Here is a 15,991-nt window from a genome sequence, read left to right on the forward strand (position 1 = left end):
ATGGGTCAGTTACCGATAGAACTACAGTCTTTGCCTGAAACCTTGTATTTAAAATTTAGATAAAAGATATTTGGTGACTGTTACCATCACCAAACAAAGGATGACAACAATAAGGCCTGTACTTACCTACCCTATCCATTTCCCCTCTTGCCCATGTGTAATGTACTTTCCCCCACATGCGTGTTCTCTTGACTTATTAGGTCCCACTAGCCTAGCCTAAAGCAATCCACTTGACTCTCCTTGGGCTGCCATTCCCTTACAGATACAATCTTCTTTTAAGCCCATACAATTCATCCCTCACTCTTATGTAGAGTATGAAATGGCTTTAGCTATGAATTGCTTAGCTTGGTTTCTTCTGGCAGTTTTTATTTTCTGTTAGGTTCTTCTTCATACATATATGTATTTGGGCCAAGCTTCTTGATGATTTGGTGGACAGGTGCTGTTGCTGGTACATCGATTCACTCAGAGTGCCAGCGTGAGCTTTTGGCATAAAGATCACCCTTCTTTCCTTGCACAAGTTGAGAGCAAACATGTAATGTGTTCATCACTTCATCCCAGAGTTCTTTCAGATTCTAAGAGTATGAAACTCTTACTACACTGCTTGCTGGTTTTTTTTTTAGTTTTTCAAGGATATTGTACCTACTTTTAAAAATACAAAGCTGAATTTTGGAGAAAGATTTGAGCAGCGTGGTAAAAGTGCCAGAAGAGTTTTCCTATGGTGTAATCAGAATTCTTCGTCCAGAGGTTTATTTCTATTTTTCCTTTGATTGGCAAGTCTAGTAGATTTTCTGCTCTACCATCATATGGAATGAACTTTTGTGAAAAAATCCTCCACCAAACGACCCTGCAGCTTGAATGGGACTTAAAGTGAAAACAGCTATTAATAACTCAGTTTCTTTTGTTATAAGGTCAGTGAAACAGTTCTTTAACTTTGTTGATACTACAGATAGAGGTGTAAAATCAAGCGTGCAAATGAGGAAGGGAAAAGCTCACAGTAGAAGTCAAAATTTAGAATTTAAAGAATATCCTATTTCATGTATAATTTGTGGCTTACAGGGCCAGCTCTTCAGCAGGTCAAGGACAATAGAATTGCTTTTGTGTGTTGTAGGAATCAAGTTATTAGCTGCTAACAGGTTACGATGTTCATCAAGCTGTACCAAATCAAAGCTGCAGGTTAAAAGAATATACTGGTTTTACCCCAAAAAACTTAAGTGTTGTGGGGGCGTATGAGAATTCCAGAGGGGAAAAGTTAAACTTTTGCATTATATCACTCTAATCCTTTGTCTTCTGTTGGGTTGCTGTCTGTTATTTCTGTACGTTTGTGTCTTGAAACGAGTGTGTAACAGACATAAACTGTTACCCGGAGGTGGAATTGCTGCAGTTTAAGTATGTAGGACTTATGTAGAGACTTGATGAAAGTTACATCCAAATACAGTTTGAAAACCAGGGGTTTAGGCATCTGACTACCATTAATATTCAGGAGTGATAGGAAGCTGAAGCTGTGTTACTTTCGTGAAATTACTTGGTGCTTAAGTGATTATCATGGTGAGTGAATACTATTAATGAATAGTGAAATATGGAATAAAAGTAATTGATACTTGTATATTAAGGGTAATTTGAGGGCATGTATGTAGCATCACACAATGTTCCTAGAGTATTTAACTACTGGAAGAAGATTTTTAAAGCTCTTTTAAATTTAGTCCTATGTGTAGCATATCACTAGAGATTATCAAACTGTTAATGACGTAGTTGTTCATTTTAAAAACTTAAATTTCGAATTCCTGTCTTATTCTGTAGGTTGGGGGAAATGTACTATAATGTAGGTCTTGTAATAGCTGTATTAAACTTGAGTTGCAGTCTCTTGCAAATGTAAAACTTGCTGATGTAGTTACTGTTTTTTAATAGATCATTGACCCGTCAATCAGACTCTGACCATTTCGGTGATAAAAAGCCAGGCTTGCATTGGCCAGCAGGAACAGAGCACCCTTCCGCAAATTCAGAAATGGTGTAATAATTAACAGGTGTAATGGGTATGTGCGTTCAGGTTTCAGTTATATCTTTATGAGCTTTAGCTCCTGTTATCTTTGGTGGAGTTAACCCCCTGTCTGCTCACAGATAATTTAACTACAGGATAAAAATGGATTGGTTTTGTGGCAGTGGCATTTAGTTAATATGATCAATAGGGGGGTTTTGCTCATTTTTTTAAGATATGTAGTGAGTTGTTCTTTCAGACTTTTTCTTTACAGCAAAGCACAGAGCCTCACTAACAAAACTCATTAAATAATTCATAATACTGTTCCAAAGAAGCGTCACAAATTTTTAAAAATGATTTTGCGTACAGAGAATCTAACCAAACATTTTTTTTTTTTTTTTTCTGATTTACAGACATAAATGATTATAAGTACTGATGATTCCCAGTACTGGAGTTTTGTATCTTTGACCTAACAAGTCGCTCAGAAATTGCCAAAGCAGGTCACTCGATAGTGGACTCGTTAGGTGAGCCAGGAAGTAGGCAGAGGTCACTTGCAATTCCTAAGCTCTAAATATCTTAAGAAAACCAAAAATTTTAGATTTTGAAAATATAAATGATATTTAATTGCAAAATTTCTTTTAAAACCATCTAGAGCCAATTGCTTTGATGTAATATCCTTGCACTGCACAATATGAATAAGGAAAGAAAATCCCAAGTTTATAGAAGCTATGGAACTGGAAAGTTAAGGAAAACGTTCCGAATTCATGTTTAACTTTTATTCATCTTGAAACGTGACAAAAACCAAAAGAGAAGTGACAGTTAAAATAAGAAGCTGGTAAAATACTGTAGTACTGGAAGTTTACCAAGGTATAGAAGTTCTTTTTGATTTGAGAAGTATTTTCCTATTGTTGGCATCTGAATTATTGCTGTTAATCTGATTTCACATGTTTAATATTCAGTGCTGGTTCAGATGTGTTCTTATATACCAGATAGTTATTCAGAACACATTTGTATAGAGCCTCACACCTTTAGTAAAATTTTTGTCCCGGGAGTTGGCATAGCCATCGTCCTATTGGAAATTCAATTTATTTCAGGGAAATTAAGTTGCTTAATGACATCAGTTGTCCCTGTGTGTATACAATAGTAGATTTTTGGCAGCGTTCAGGTTGTGATCCGTAGCTCACAGATTTTTAACACTAGTGGGCTTTTATTACTGTAGTAAATAAGTCACCATTTATTATTAATTATTATTAATACATTTTTGTCATGTCAGTGCTACCTAGGTATGAGGTATGCTTAGAAAAGCAAATACTCAGGTATTTACCGAAAAAAAAGTATATCCAAAGTGCTCCTTGTAATTGGCCACTGATGTTAATGTGTGCTTATAAATGTAGATGTACAAAGGTAAGTTATTCTGGAAGAAAAGGCAGAAATTTTTCAATTCGATTTGGCAGTGTCATGCCTGCTGTAGCCTGAGTCCAAAATCCTGCAGCTGCAGGAGGAATTAGCTTCTCTAGAGTGTACTGTGAGACTGTGCCAAGGTCTTCCAGGTCCACAAACTGGAATCCTCGAGGGAAAAAAGGTGCAAGGGGCACAGCAGTTGTGTCTCTTCCCTTGATAATACCTCAGTCCATGCCCAAGTAGGTCGGCAGCTGCTTCACAGAGGATGAGTGCTGGGTTGTGGTCTGTGCGTTTCTGATCTGAGCGTGCCGTCCGTTGGGACTCTGGGATGCAGCCCGCCCTGTTCCTAACCACAAACCTTCCAGTTATTTTTTTCCTTTATTTTTAATAGTCTGTTCTTTCATTAATTGTTTCTTGCTGTGATGTACCCGTATTTCCTTAACCAGAGATTTATAGATGGGAATTGACCTTTAAAAGTCACATTTTTATGAGCCTAAATTTAAATGTACAGCTGCAGAATCTTGGGTACTCCACTCTTTCGAGTATTATTTGTGTTGCAGTGAGCATAAACCTGAGTGATACCAGTTACTGTGTTTTGTAGCTTATTTGTATTATAACATGATCAGTCTAATTTTAGTGGCTGTACATTATTATAGCTGTAACTGGAAAAACAGACCAGAGATCCGAGTTCCAGGCTGTTTATAGTTTTTCCATGGTGCTATGAGCTCCATGAACGTGCAGGTTTATCGTCCCCTAGTGGGTTGTTGGGAAAATGGCTGTTAATTTACTAAGTGCTAAATGAAGAATTTAAATCTTCTCTCACTGTTGTTTTTGTTTCAATGTGTGTTGTTTTTTTTGTTTTTTTCTTCTGTTTGCAGCTGGATTATCTCTCAAATTTCATTTCTGGTGCCCAGTTTCCTACCCTCCCCGAATTGTCTGCTGCAGCAACTTCTATTAACACTCTCAAAACACGTAGCTAGGTGTCTGCATTTTAATGAACACCTGTAGGTGTAGCTGAGTGTTTTAAAATTATAGTATAGCAGAAATTAAAGAAAATAAAGGGTCTTTTGTGCTGTGTAAGGTGGGGTTGTTTTTAATTAGTTAGAAAAGCTAGTAACTTCTTGGATAGTATGATACTATCTAAATGAATTAAAGCAAATTCTAAATCATCTGCTCAAGTTTCACTCATCTTTTAGTGCTTATTAAATAGTTGTAATTTATCAGTAATATCTTGCAACATTTTATAAAATAATCACTTAATACAGTATTTTCATGCTAAAATAGCATGTAAACTATTGCATTTCTAGCAAACTTTTAAACTAATTTTGAATAGCTCTATTCTTTTTAATTATTTAGTTGAAATTGTAATTTTTGGGGAGATGAAATGGTCTCCTAACCATGCTGTGACAGTTTCTCACAGGCATTTATTGCACATGAATTAAAATGAAGGACTGAATAGTGAATTCACATTTGACTGGTTAATTATAAATAATAAATGAAGATGTCTGCTCAATAATTAAATTGAACTTCACTATAATTCTGCATCTGCTATGTGTTTCCAAGTATCAGAATCAGAAATTAAGCCCTACTGTAAATTTATTTTTCTAGGCAAGCGTGACACAAGAAGTAACTTCCATTTTTAATTTTGTATGTTTGATTTTTGTAGGCTTTAAGTAGTAAGGTTGTGTTTTTACCAGTTAAACATGAAATACTCCTTCGAATTTGAGGTATTTTTAAATTGTTAAGAAAAGGCCAAATATATTTTTTTGCATTTACTGATATTCTGTGTTGTGCTTACTGCATAAACCACTTTAAATTCAAACTTACACAGCAATCAAAAATGTCAAAAAGACCTCAAATTCATGTTTTTATGGGCGCACCCAGTATTCCAAGCCTTCTGCATGTGTCAGAGCGAAGTAGTTCAGCGCCTGCTGCTGAAAAATGGAGAGAACTCCACTGTCTGTGTGATACACATAATCGTTTTTCTGAGAAAGTCAAAGGTGCTGACCACTCAGTGTTCCAGGTGGAAAGCTCTGTAGTCACAGCAGTTCCTACAAATGATGGCAGCTCTCAGCAGCCTGAAAAGGAGAGATTAATGGTAGCAAAAGAATATCTGACATCTCCTGTACCTGTGGCAGTAAGTTGTACCAGCATACCTAAAAAGACTGAAAGTTTAATTTATTCCGATTGTCAGATATCTAAAGATAGATGCTCACATGCGAATGTGAATCAGGCTGCAGATCAACACCTTCCACAAAAATTTGCAGAGTTGGCTAGGCAAGACAAAGAGTCACATGGCTGTTGTTCAAACCTCACTGAAAGAAAAGCCAGTCCTCCAGAAGTTAACAGCTCTGACATCTCAGCTTTGGTTGCCAGTACGAAGCAGATCAGCATACATCTAAGGTCTGTGGGACGAGGTGATCAATTAGACCGTAGAAGTGATCACCATGAACATCTGAGTCAATATCTGGATACATTTTTCCCCAAAATTCAAGAGTCAAAACCAAAAGGAGAACCAAGTGATTGTTCAGACTTTGCAGTGTCAGCAGATACTGAATTTCGTAGTATAGTGACCTCAAGTCAGATGGCTCTTCTTGCACAGGGTTGGAACGAGATGCAGAAAATCACAAAGCTACTGAAAACAGAAGCAGGCAAAAAACCTGAAGACAGGCAGTATGATCGCTTCCAATTTGATTCTGATGTTGGAACTTGTCTTAATGTGGCTGAAAATGAATGTAAGGAAGAGCATACAAGTTCCCTCGAACTTTTCAGTTCTGAGGGCAATGGGGAAAACGTTTGCCTTGAAGCTACAAAACAAGAAGGAAATGCTCAGGAAAATACAGAGACATCTCCAGAACTTAATGTTCCTGCTGAGCAATTTGTAAATGAAATCCTTATCGAGCCAGTGAGCTCAGGAATATTGTGCTCCCAAGTAGACAGTTCTCATAGGGGCTCCTCTAAAAGAGCCCACAAATGTGAGGATTCCTTTCATGTTTTTCACTCGATGTTTAAAAGACAGCTGAATTCAAAGAAAGCGAAGCTGAATTCTTCTCCAGCTGGTCCTGGAGTGAGAGTGGATCAAGAGAAGATGACAGAGTTCAAGAAACTTCAAAAGAAACTATCACCACTTAAGAACTGCTGCTGCAAAAATCAAAAGTACAGTGTTTTGGTCACAGTAGTACATCCTTGTCATATCAAAGAAATACAGGTGAAGACTAGACCCAAAACTTCATGTAAAGTTCCTGTAGCAACAATTGTAGTTACTGACCAGTCAGAAATGGAGAGAAAGGTGGTGCTGTGGCGAGGTGCTGCATTTTGGTCACTCACTGTGTTTCCTGGGGATATTGTCCTGCTTACAGGTGAGAATTTCTTTATTTGCTTTTTTAAAATACCTTTTTTTACAGTGGAACAGTATGTAACCAGTAATTTGGAACTACAGCTCAGGATTTTTAAGTCTTCCTTGCATCACTTACATGGCTCAACGTCACTCTGGCAACATCACTTTGAACATGTGTTAATTATTTAATTTTTTTTGTGGTTCTCAGCTGTTGAACCAGCAGCTGGATCAGAAAATTGTGGTATGTTCCGTCTCAGAATGAGAAATTTCCTCCTGTGAAGGACTTTGTAGCTTAGCACTGGTGCCTCGAGATGGATCATGTTGTGAATTAGTGACCGACAGAGACTGCAGAAATATAAAATGCTGTTTGCAGTTCATCTTTTTCATACCATGTCAGCTAATAAGGAAGATTCCTCTTGATAAATCCTTTGTACTCTTTATTACTGAACAGGAGCAAAACGCTCTCCAAGGAAGCATGTTTTTCCTCATGTAAGAGGATGCAGTACTATAAAAACAATATTGCACCTAATTTATGGCTGGAGTTGAGCAGAACTCGATAGTTATCTGGCCACTTAGGTTTTGCAATATGCAAAATTGACACAATATAAAATTGTTTGAATATTTCTGCAGTTTAAGATGCCTGTTTCTTTGTTAAGGTTTCTTTAAGTGCTCATGGTTTGGTGCAAAGGTAGATATTTTAAAGAGATTGAAGATAAATTGGGCCTCTTCTGCTTAGACATTATTAACTCAAAATACATCAGAAGTGTTTCTAGGTAAGCCTAGTACTTTCCTACTCATTCGGAAATGTTGCACAGTAATCATTTACCCAACAGAGCCAGCTGCTTCACTTATACAGCACCTGCTCTGAGGCTGTTAAATATTTTGTATGAAATGAGGAATTACATCAAACTACTGAGAAAATTTGCTTAACTTGTAAATGGTGTTGACAGATGTAAAAAACCCCTTTGTTTCCAAGGGGTCTCTTCCAAACTGTCTTTCACACCTGTATGTGTGATGGTGGTATAGGCAAGAAAAATATGATACACTTCAATATTGTTGATAAGTTGTTTTTGGTTTTTTTTTCTTGCAGATATAATAACATATGAGAATCTCTGGTGTGGAGAAATGATGCTGCAATCTACGTTTACCAGTCAGCTACTGAATCTGGGGAACTGCTCAGCTCTCAATCCAGAAGAATGTAAGATCCTAGTGCATACATTTCCACAAAAATCACAGTGCAATAGCTGTTTAAAATACTCAGTTTTGTTGACAATGCCTCATACAGAGGATAAAATGGAAATACGAGCAAATGAGAGGTACAAAACCCTATAGCCAAGTATGGCAGGAACACCTACATGATGATACCAGATAGCCATGTGGAGTTTATGGTCGAGGTGGGGGGTTACCACTCAAAACTCTGAAAAACTGAATTCTTTGAGCTTAGTTTGGAAGAGCAGTTATCCCAGGACTCAACCATAAGATGCCTGAGACTTCATGGGGATTAAATTTTTTGCAAAAACCTTAAGAGGCTTAGGGAGTAAGCAGATCCATTGAGGGAAGGTAATTCATTGCAGGCTATTAAGCACAAAGTCTGTAAAAGTACCTGAGCCACGGAGGGTTGGAGACTGAGGGGATGTATCACCATGAACTGGCATTGTTCTTGCTGTCCTCCTGGTGTCCGTTGTTGCCAGCTGTTTAAGGCAGGTTCTGAGGTCAAGAAAGTCTTCTAGCCAAGCTATGATACAAGATTTCTGTCGTATTTTTGGTATGCTTTAAAACGTTGTACTTAGTTCAACTTTGCGATGTTATTGAGAGGAGGCAGATGAAGTAAAGTTTAATTTTGGTTTAAGTGTTAACACATCTCAAGAATTTCTTCTCTTAGAATTATTGTGAAATGACTTTGGTTTTGTCAGTGTATATATGTACCAGCCAATAAATTTTATACTCTTAAGCTTAAAAAAAAAAAAAGGGTGTCCCTTTAACTGTGTTTTTTTGTACAAGTCTATCCTGTAGTGGATGGTGGTGTTCTCCATGGCTTACTGTCATACATATCATCAGCATTTCCACACTTTGAAGACATTCCACGAAGACAAGTTCAGAGACTGGATAGTGTTCCGTATATGCAGCTAGACCAGCTCCAGCCAAATATATTGGTTCACTCAATCTTGAAAATTATCAACATTGCTGTATTAACAGGTGAGTTCACGCACTGGACTTCCATTTCCAAAACTTCAACAACAGGTAAAACTTCAATGGTGATTTTGCAAAGCAATTCTGGTTTCTTCCCATTCCATTCAGGGAAGATAAGTGTGTAAAGCAGGAGTGCTGAGAAGAGGGAGGTACTGCAGTTACGGTGGAGGAACATGAATTTCAAGAGCCCTTATAAACATATTTAAGAGATGCGTCGTTAAGGACCACTGCCTGAGGAAAGGGGCTGGTTTAGGAAAATGTCATGTGATACAGTCCAGCTTTGCTAACTGCAAATCCACCTGCAGACAACCTTCCCTGTAAGCATCCTGTCATTGAAGGAGAATTTGGCTGCACTATAAATCATGTGTTTTTCAGAATGAAATAATTTATTGAATATTTTAATGTTTTAGAATTTTCTTGCCTTGCTTCCTTTACAATGGGACTCTGTCGCTCTTTTCTAATGTTTTATTTGGAACATTTCTTGTTTATTTCTTTCTATTTTTTCCTACTTAGAATAGATTTTTAAAGCTAAGCATTCCTGGTTTCTTAAACACGTGCAACATTGCTTTATAATAATCCTTACTTGTGTGCCTTTTTCTACAAGTTCTATTTGATTTCTAACACTGGAAAATGCAGTGTGAAGCTACTAAGATGTCTTGCTGTGACACTCCTATTTCTTCTACATAGGCACAACGGAGAACTCCCTCATTAATATAATTTGTTTGGGATATCTGGGTTTCCTGTATATTTTTCTTGTACAGACCCTCTCCCCAAAGGATCATGGTCAACAATCCACGTACTGATTTTTTGAGTTTGTTCTTCTGTCAGGTTCCTTTTCTTCTAATAGTGAATGCAGTTATTTCAGGATTACTTTTGCTGAAGCAATTTTCCATGTTCAAATTGATGATTTGTTTCCATTTCTTTAGAGTCAGGCCCTACAGCTGCTTCCCAGCATCTTCTCCACCTTTTGAAATGAACAAAACCAAATCACCCTGGGGCGTTCTCAGTATTTCATGCAGTATCTTGCCGTGTTTATTAACACACTTTGGGCAGTTAGACAGCTGTTCCCACCTGGAAAAGGAGTCTTTATCTCTTTTACCTGCATGCCTGTTCCAGTTCTCTTTTCTGTACAGTACCACTGTTTCTCAGTGCTTGACTTCAAGCTTTTCCCATAAATTTGATCATATTGCACTATCATCTTGTATTAGTAAGATTCAGATTTTTACCCATGCTGTCAATATCATGCGTATGCATTACAAATGGAGAATTTTGAAGATAGAAATCTTCATAATTTATTGTTGTACATAAATCTCAGAACTGTTAGATATTTAAAGCAAGACTTCTTGTTCAAAAATGATTTATGAAAAATGTTTTAGCATGGAACTGAAACTTAGAGGCAGTATCCTAGGTAAGAGTGCTATAGGGATCCTAACCATTTCAATTTGTATGTACTGTTACTAATCCTTTCAGCGTGCTTGTACAGGACTATAGCTTTATTTTATGTTAGAACTTCTCAAGAAATGTTTCTTTAAGTATATTCCACAGAATTTACAGGACTTTATCTTCCAGTTATGATAGTCTGTTGCTGAGAGATCGAGTGCAATTTCTTTCCATTTATACCAGTCAGGATGAGTGGGAGCTGAAAGATGCTCAGATACCTGCTGTTTCAAAGGGAGGTGTCCAGTTGCTGAGTATTTAGGTGGATAAAGGTAAATTAATATACTTTAGGCATTCCTTCAGAGTAGATTCATGTTGCTGATAAAATCGGATTACTTTAAGTCTGTCCTGAAGAAATTGTAGATGTATTCTCAGTTTGCTTATAATTGTACCATAAAATAGATAGCAGCGTGATTTCATCTTAATACCGAGGCATGTGGGGTTTGTGTGTTTATATGCTTTTCACTATAGAAGTCATGTAATTTCAAACTTTTTCAGAATCTGTGTATAGCTACAGAGGTGGCAACCAAAGAAAAATTGTTCTAACAGTAGAACAGAAGAGAGACCAACACTATAGGATGGTGCTGTGGGGAGCAGGGGCTGCCTGGTATCCTCAGCTTCAAAGGAAAAAAGGTAAATCCTTGTACCTCTAGGTAGCTGTAAAAGGACTCTGTGATGCTATTAATAGCTTTAAAATGCTCAGCTGGTGACACTTCTCCGTTCAGCCTTTAAACACTCCCGTTGGAAGGGCAGCATGTTTGATAGCAATTTTAACGTGTCTCTGTTTAGGAGCGGTGCCGTTAGCCGCAGAATTTGAATCCACTCACTTTGGAAGACTGATAAAGCACGAGGATTTAGAAACTTGAACCTAGATACGATACGCACTGGTGCCTAGTTAAGTGAATATAAACAAAAACTTGAGTGTTAGCTACGTTAGCAGTTTTGCTGAGGCTTAGCACTGTCTAGTTTAGCGTGAATTGCTGGGGTTTGATACTTCTGGTTTTCAGTCTCTGCTTGCCCCTTCGCTACACTGTCAGGCCTTATATCCTAATGGTCTGGCTCTCAAGTCTACCTGTCACTGACTAAAAGCATCTCTTGCAAGAATTACATAGACTATGTTTTAGCAGTGACTGCTACTGAATTTTGTTTTATTCTTGGCTTTGTTCTTTTAAAATAAGTGAAACTAGGTTTTCGTTAAATTAATAACTTAAAGAGTTTGTATTTCTGATCAACGGATACACTCAGGAAGTAAATGCTGTATTAATTGAAGCACTGAATATGTCTGTCTAAAAAGCCAGTTTTTGTGTCATGCAAAATAAAACCCAGAGAGGTTAAACAACCTCATAGTGAATCTTTACCTATTAAATGTAGACACTCTGAATTCTGCCAGTTCCACTTCAATTTATAAGTAATCTCCACTCCTAGAAATCATTTAACTGCAAGACCTACCTCTAAACTACTTGAAGAAGCCAGTCTAATTTAAGCATTAACCAATTAACTTTATTACATCCCTCCATGGCTCTTATTTTTCTGCATACTTCAGGGTGAGCAAGTATATACTGTTCATTAGATGCTTAGAAATCTTACAGAATTCAGTATTCAGCTGGAGTATTACACTTTCCAAAAGAGAGAATTTTAAATTTTTTGTAGCTGCAAAAAAGCTACTGAAGCTAATTCCTAGTACAAACCTCTGATGCTTAAAGCAGGAAAGTGTAGGATGGAGAGCTCTGTAGTGCTGTTTACATCTGATGTAGAGCTTTGTCTTATTCTCCAGCTGGTGTTCTGTGCATCTAGCAGTTGGCACTTCAAAGGGTTATCTGAAACTCACGATGTGAGTGGTTTCTCAACTCTTCAAATACTTAATCACAAGCCATGAACATTGATCCCAGTAAGACAGCCGAAAAGATAAATGCACGTGATACTAAAGCATATAGAGCACAACAGCTCGGTAGTGTGGGTGGCTGTGGGGAGGTGCACGACGTCCCCCCTGGCTGGGAGCCACAGCACAGCTCTGGGGTGTGCTTCCTGGTTCTACTAGCAGATTGGAAACCCCACAGGCTGGCAGAGGAGGGTGTGGAGACTTGTAATTTAAACTGTCTACATACTTAAAGTGTGTAAGACTGAACAGGTCCAGAGCATCTAAAAAATGTTTCCAGTAAAAGTTAAATTTATTTTTCATCTCTTGCTAAAAATCAGTCTAATCTTCCAGTGTACAGTCATCAGACATTCAGTCCATGCTTTATGCTCATCTGGTTTAGATTACCAAAAAAAGATTTATTTCATTAAATGCATTTCTGTAAACTTAGTTACTTATAGTTTACTCACGTTTTGTGATCAGTTTTCTAATCAGCAGGGGAATGTCAAAGATCTGAATAACAGGTTAAATTCAGCTGTCAGCCAAATCTTGTACCCAAGTTATGGGCATGGCTCTGTCCTCTGATTCCTGTATGTGGGTCCTCTTGCAAAGTGCCTCTTCGTTTCCTCCTGTTTAGATTTTCTCTCACTGTTGCTGTAGTGTTACTGCTGAATCTTGCCTTGGACTGGAGCATACTCAGTTCTGGGGGGCTGCAAGATCTCTGGTCAGATAAGAGGTGCATGAAACTAGACTGATGCTCAGAGAAGGGTTTTTGAGTATTTTAATATAAAACACTGTGTCTGACAGCAAACTTTTTGGGAGCTTGCAGTTTTAGCAAGTTACCACCAAAAATCAGACTAATCAAAGATACGGAAGTGCTAAAACATGCTAATAAAATGCTTAGATACTTGAAAGCATTTTTTTTTTTTAAATGTATTTTTCTAACCTTATTTCCAAAACTGATTATTTTTTGCTGCAACTTTCAGCTTGAGCAAACATGGGAAAAAGTAGCCTAAATGGTTTTCAGATTTGATTAGTAGGTGAATACTGGATTCTTACAACAAAGTGAAGGACAAAACAAAAGATATTACTCTTCTGTAATCTCCATTTTAAAGGTGTTTTTTTATTACAGAGTCAATTGGAAGAAAGAAAATAAATATTTTAAAAATCAGAGCATTATGGAAGTAAAAGAGTGAAAACCAGGGATGTATTAAAGATGGAAGTTGACTAATAACACGAAGATTTCCTTATTAGGGCTGACAGGAAATTTCAGAACTGTTTTCTTTTTCAAAATTTGAGTTGTCTTGAAAGCTGAATTCAGTACAAAGGAAATAAAAGCCTCATTCTGTTATGGGAGGGCTCATGCAAAGTTTATAGGGAAAGGGAAAACCCTACGTGTCATCAAAGTTGCCAGAGCCCGCCATATGGGAGTGCCTTGCTGATTTGTTTCTCAATCTTGTGACTCTGGTTTTCTATAAATTAACCAGGTTAGAGAAAGTAAACTCTTCTGTTTTGCTTTTTTGTTCTGTAGATCACATATGGGACTTTCAATACCTTCTGGTCCAACATAGTTCTGTCTCGGGTGACTTTGAACTGCACACAACTCCATGGTCATCCTGTGAGTGCTTGTTTGATGATGACAAAAGGGCGATTGAATTTAGGGAGAAGTTTCAGAAAAGCAAAAAATCCGTTCTGCAGATGACAAAGCTCTCAGCACATCTGGAGGAAAAATGCTCAGGTATAGTTGTCACCCATAGCTCCGCAGTGTCTGCTGTGCAGTGCGTGACTGAGCAAAATAGATGCTCTGTTGATCTAATAAAATGCTGGTGTGTTTTTAAGTTAGCTCTGGGAGTCTGAAGCCTGGGAGTTAGTTCTGGGAGTCTGAATTTCTTCTGGAGGCTGCTCAGTGCCCAGCCGAGGTGTGAATGCAGCCTTCCTTCAGTGAGCCCAGAGGTGAGAGGTGTGTGTCTGGTGCTTTGGGACGCAGGGAGAAGTGCTGCCTTTTGTTTTCCACGCCAACCCGTCTGGTAATGATGGGATCAATCACCGAAAGTTTGTCAAATAGTATTTCTTCAAAACTGGAATTCTCTAAAGCAAGAGTAAAGTAAAAACTACTATTGAAAACCTGTTACAAAAGAACAAAGAATACATTTACACAGTCACCCCCTCCCAGATAAATCTAGAAGATTGCTAAGGTTGGTGTTAAACATTAAGAAGTAACTAAATAAAGTTGGTGTTGCAGCTTTTAACTCTAGTTTATGTCTAAATAGTGGAAGGGTAAGTTGTTAAAGCTGAGCTTTTCAGTGTCTCTGAATTAACGTGTAAGAAAAGCAGTTGGAAATTATTTGGACAATTCTAATCTCTTGATCTTTTCTTCAGGCTCTTCTACAGTGGGATCTACCACAACAGTACCTGAACATGCAGTACTTCCACACGTTGTTAAATAATATTTAAGCACAGTGATTTTTCAATGTATAAATGATCTCTAAAGATATGAGTATGTCCTGCTAAAGGAAAAAAAATTTAAAAAATCAGAGTTTTATTGGTAATTATTTTGGGTTTGAATCAGCTGTAACTCTTGCTTTTCTTTTCAGTTATAATAAGTGTATGTCATTCTGATGGAAATTGTTGTTTTTTAGGAGTGATGCAGGTGAAAGCCCGTATCTCACAACTGAAGTTCACCATTTCAACGGGTCAGTACAAGCAACTCAGCTTCTGTGCTGACACGTCCCTGGAGCGTGTTTTGGCTTCTCTGCCTTTGATAACATATTCAGGTTGTGCTAAATGTGGTTTGGAGCTACAGGCAGATGAGAACAGGATCTACCAGCAGTGTATTAGATGTTTGCCATACAACAAAGTAAAAACCTTCTACAGGTAAACTAAATAAAGCTAAAATAATGTGTACTGTTAGAGGAGTAAACTACAACTTTCTCCATTTTAAGTTCCCCCATATTTAAAATGCTGTATTTAAGGTGGGGTTAGCAATTCCTGTTTTTCTAATGACTTTTCAAGGAGCTGTTCTTGAATTGCTGTATTATATTTCCATTATTTAACTTTTTAATTTCTTTGAATACTACATCATACAGTACAAGGTTTACTCAGTACCGTGTCACTAAGCTGCAATGGAGTAGAACCTTGAGGACCAACAGAAAACTCCTTGGGCATCTTGTTCCAGCCTCAGTTTGAGATCGTGTGAATGCACAACCATATTTTTAAACCGATTAATCAATTTTAGCCTTGCAGAATATTAACAACTGTTTTCAATAAACATTCTCATAGAGAGTAGAGATAGTGAGTTATCAGCAGATGGCACTGTGAGACAAGATGTACACGCACATACTCGGACAAAATAAACAGATCCAGTTGCTATAGGAGCAACATTATTAACTAATTGTTCAAGTCTTAAATTTATCTTGGGCTTCTGAAATATAAGTATCGGAGTGACTTGAAAGATGTGTAGGTGGAGAAGGCTGAGACAGTCACAGACATAATAGAATTCTAGAATATGTAAATTTTCTATTAAAACTCTTTCTAAAAATATTCCTAAACTGTTTCATAGTGAGTTTCATGAATCATTGCATACTCAGTAGTTTCTCACTTGGCTTTAAGTACTAGAATCTCATTAGCCAAGTAAGTTAGTGAATGTCTTTTTCTTCTATCCAAAGGAGTCTTGCATCTTTAAGTTTATATGCTATTTATTTCCTATGAGAGAGGATTAAGTGCAAAGCTTTTTCTTAACTGAAAAGGTTCCCCCCTCTTTCATTAGATTATGACCTCTCGTGTGGTCCTGAAAGGCCTC

General features: G+C 37.5%; 1 protein-coding gene across 10 annotated transcripts in view; it reads left to right on the top strand.

Annotated features, from left to right (window-relative positions):
- The window catches only part of SHLD2 (shieldin complex subunit 2), a 37,489-nt gene that overhangs the window by 17,545 nt on the left and 3,953 nt on the right, over positions 1–15,991 (top strand). For 3 of the 10 annotated variants that reach the window (XM_074924347.1, XM_074924346.1, XM_074924351.1), the window contains 6 exons: positions 4,252–6,732; positions 7,801–7,908; positions 8,712–8,906; positions 10,836–10,970; positions 13,724–13,930; positions 14,832–15,066. In XM_074924347.1, coding sequence (XP_074780448.1) covers positions 5,214–6,732; positions 7,801–7,908; positions 8,712–8,906; positions 10,836–10,970; positions 13,724–13,930; positions 14,832–15,066 — 2,399 coding nt within the window. In that variant the 5' untranslated portion in view covers positions 4,252–5,213. Of the gene's footprint in view, positions 1–1,905; positions 2,031–4,251; positions 6,733–7,800; positions 7,909–8,711; positions 8,907–10,835; positions 10,971–13,723; positions 13,931–14,031; positions 15,067–15,991 lie in introns of those variants that run through there. The other 7 variants (XR_012634976.1, XR_012634977.1, XM_074924348.1 and 4 more) reach the window with 6 other exon arrangements.

This window comes from Athene noctua, chromosome 21 (genome assembly GCF_965140245.1).
Source record: "Athene noctua chromosome 21, bAthNoc1.hap1.1, whole genome shotgun sequence".
NCBI classification, from domain to species: domain Eukaryota; kingdom Metazoa; phylum Chordata; class Aves; order Strigiformes; family Strigidae; genus Athene; species Athene noctua.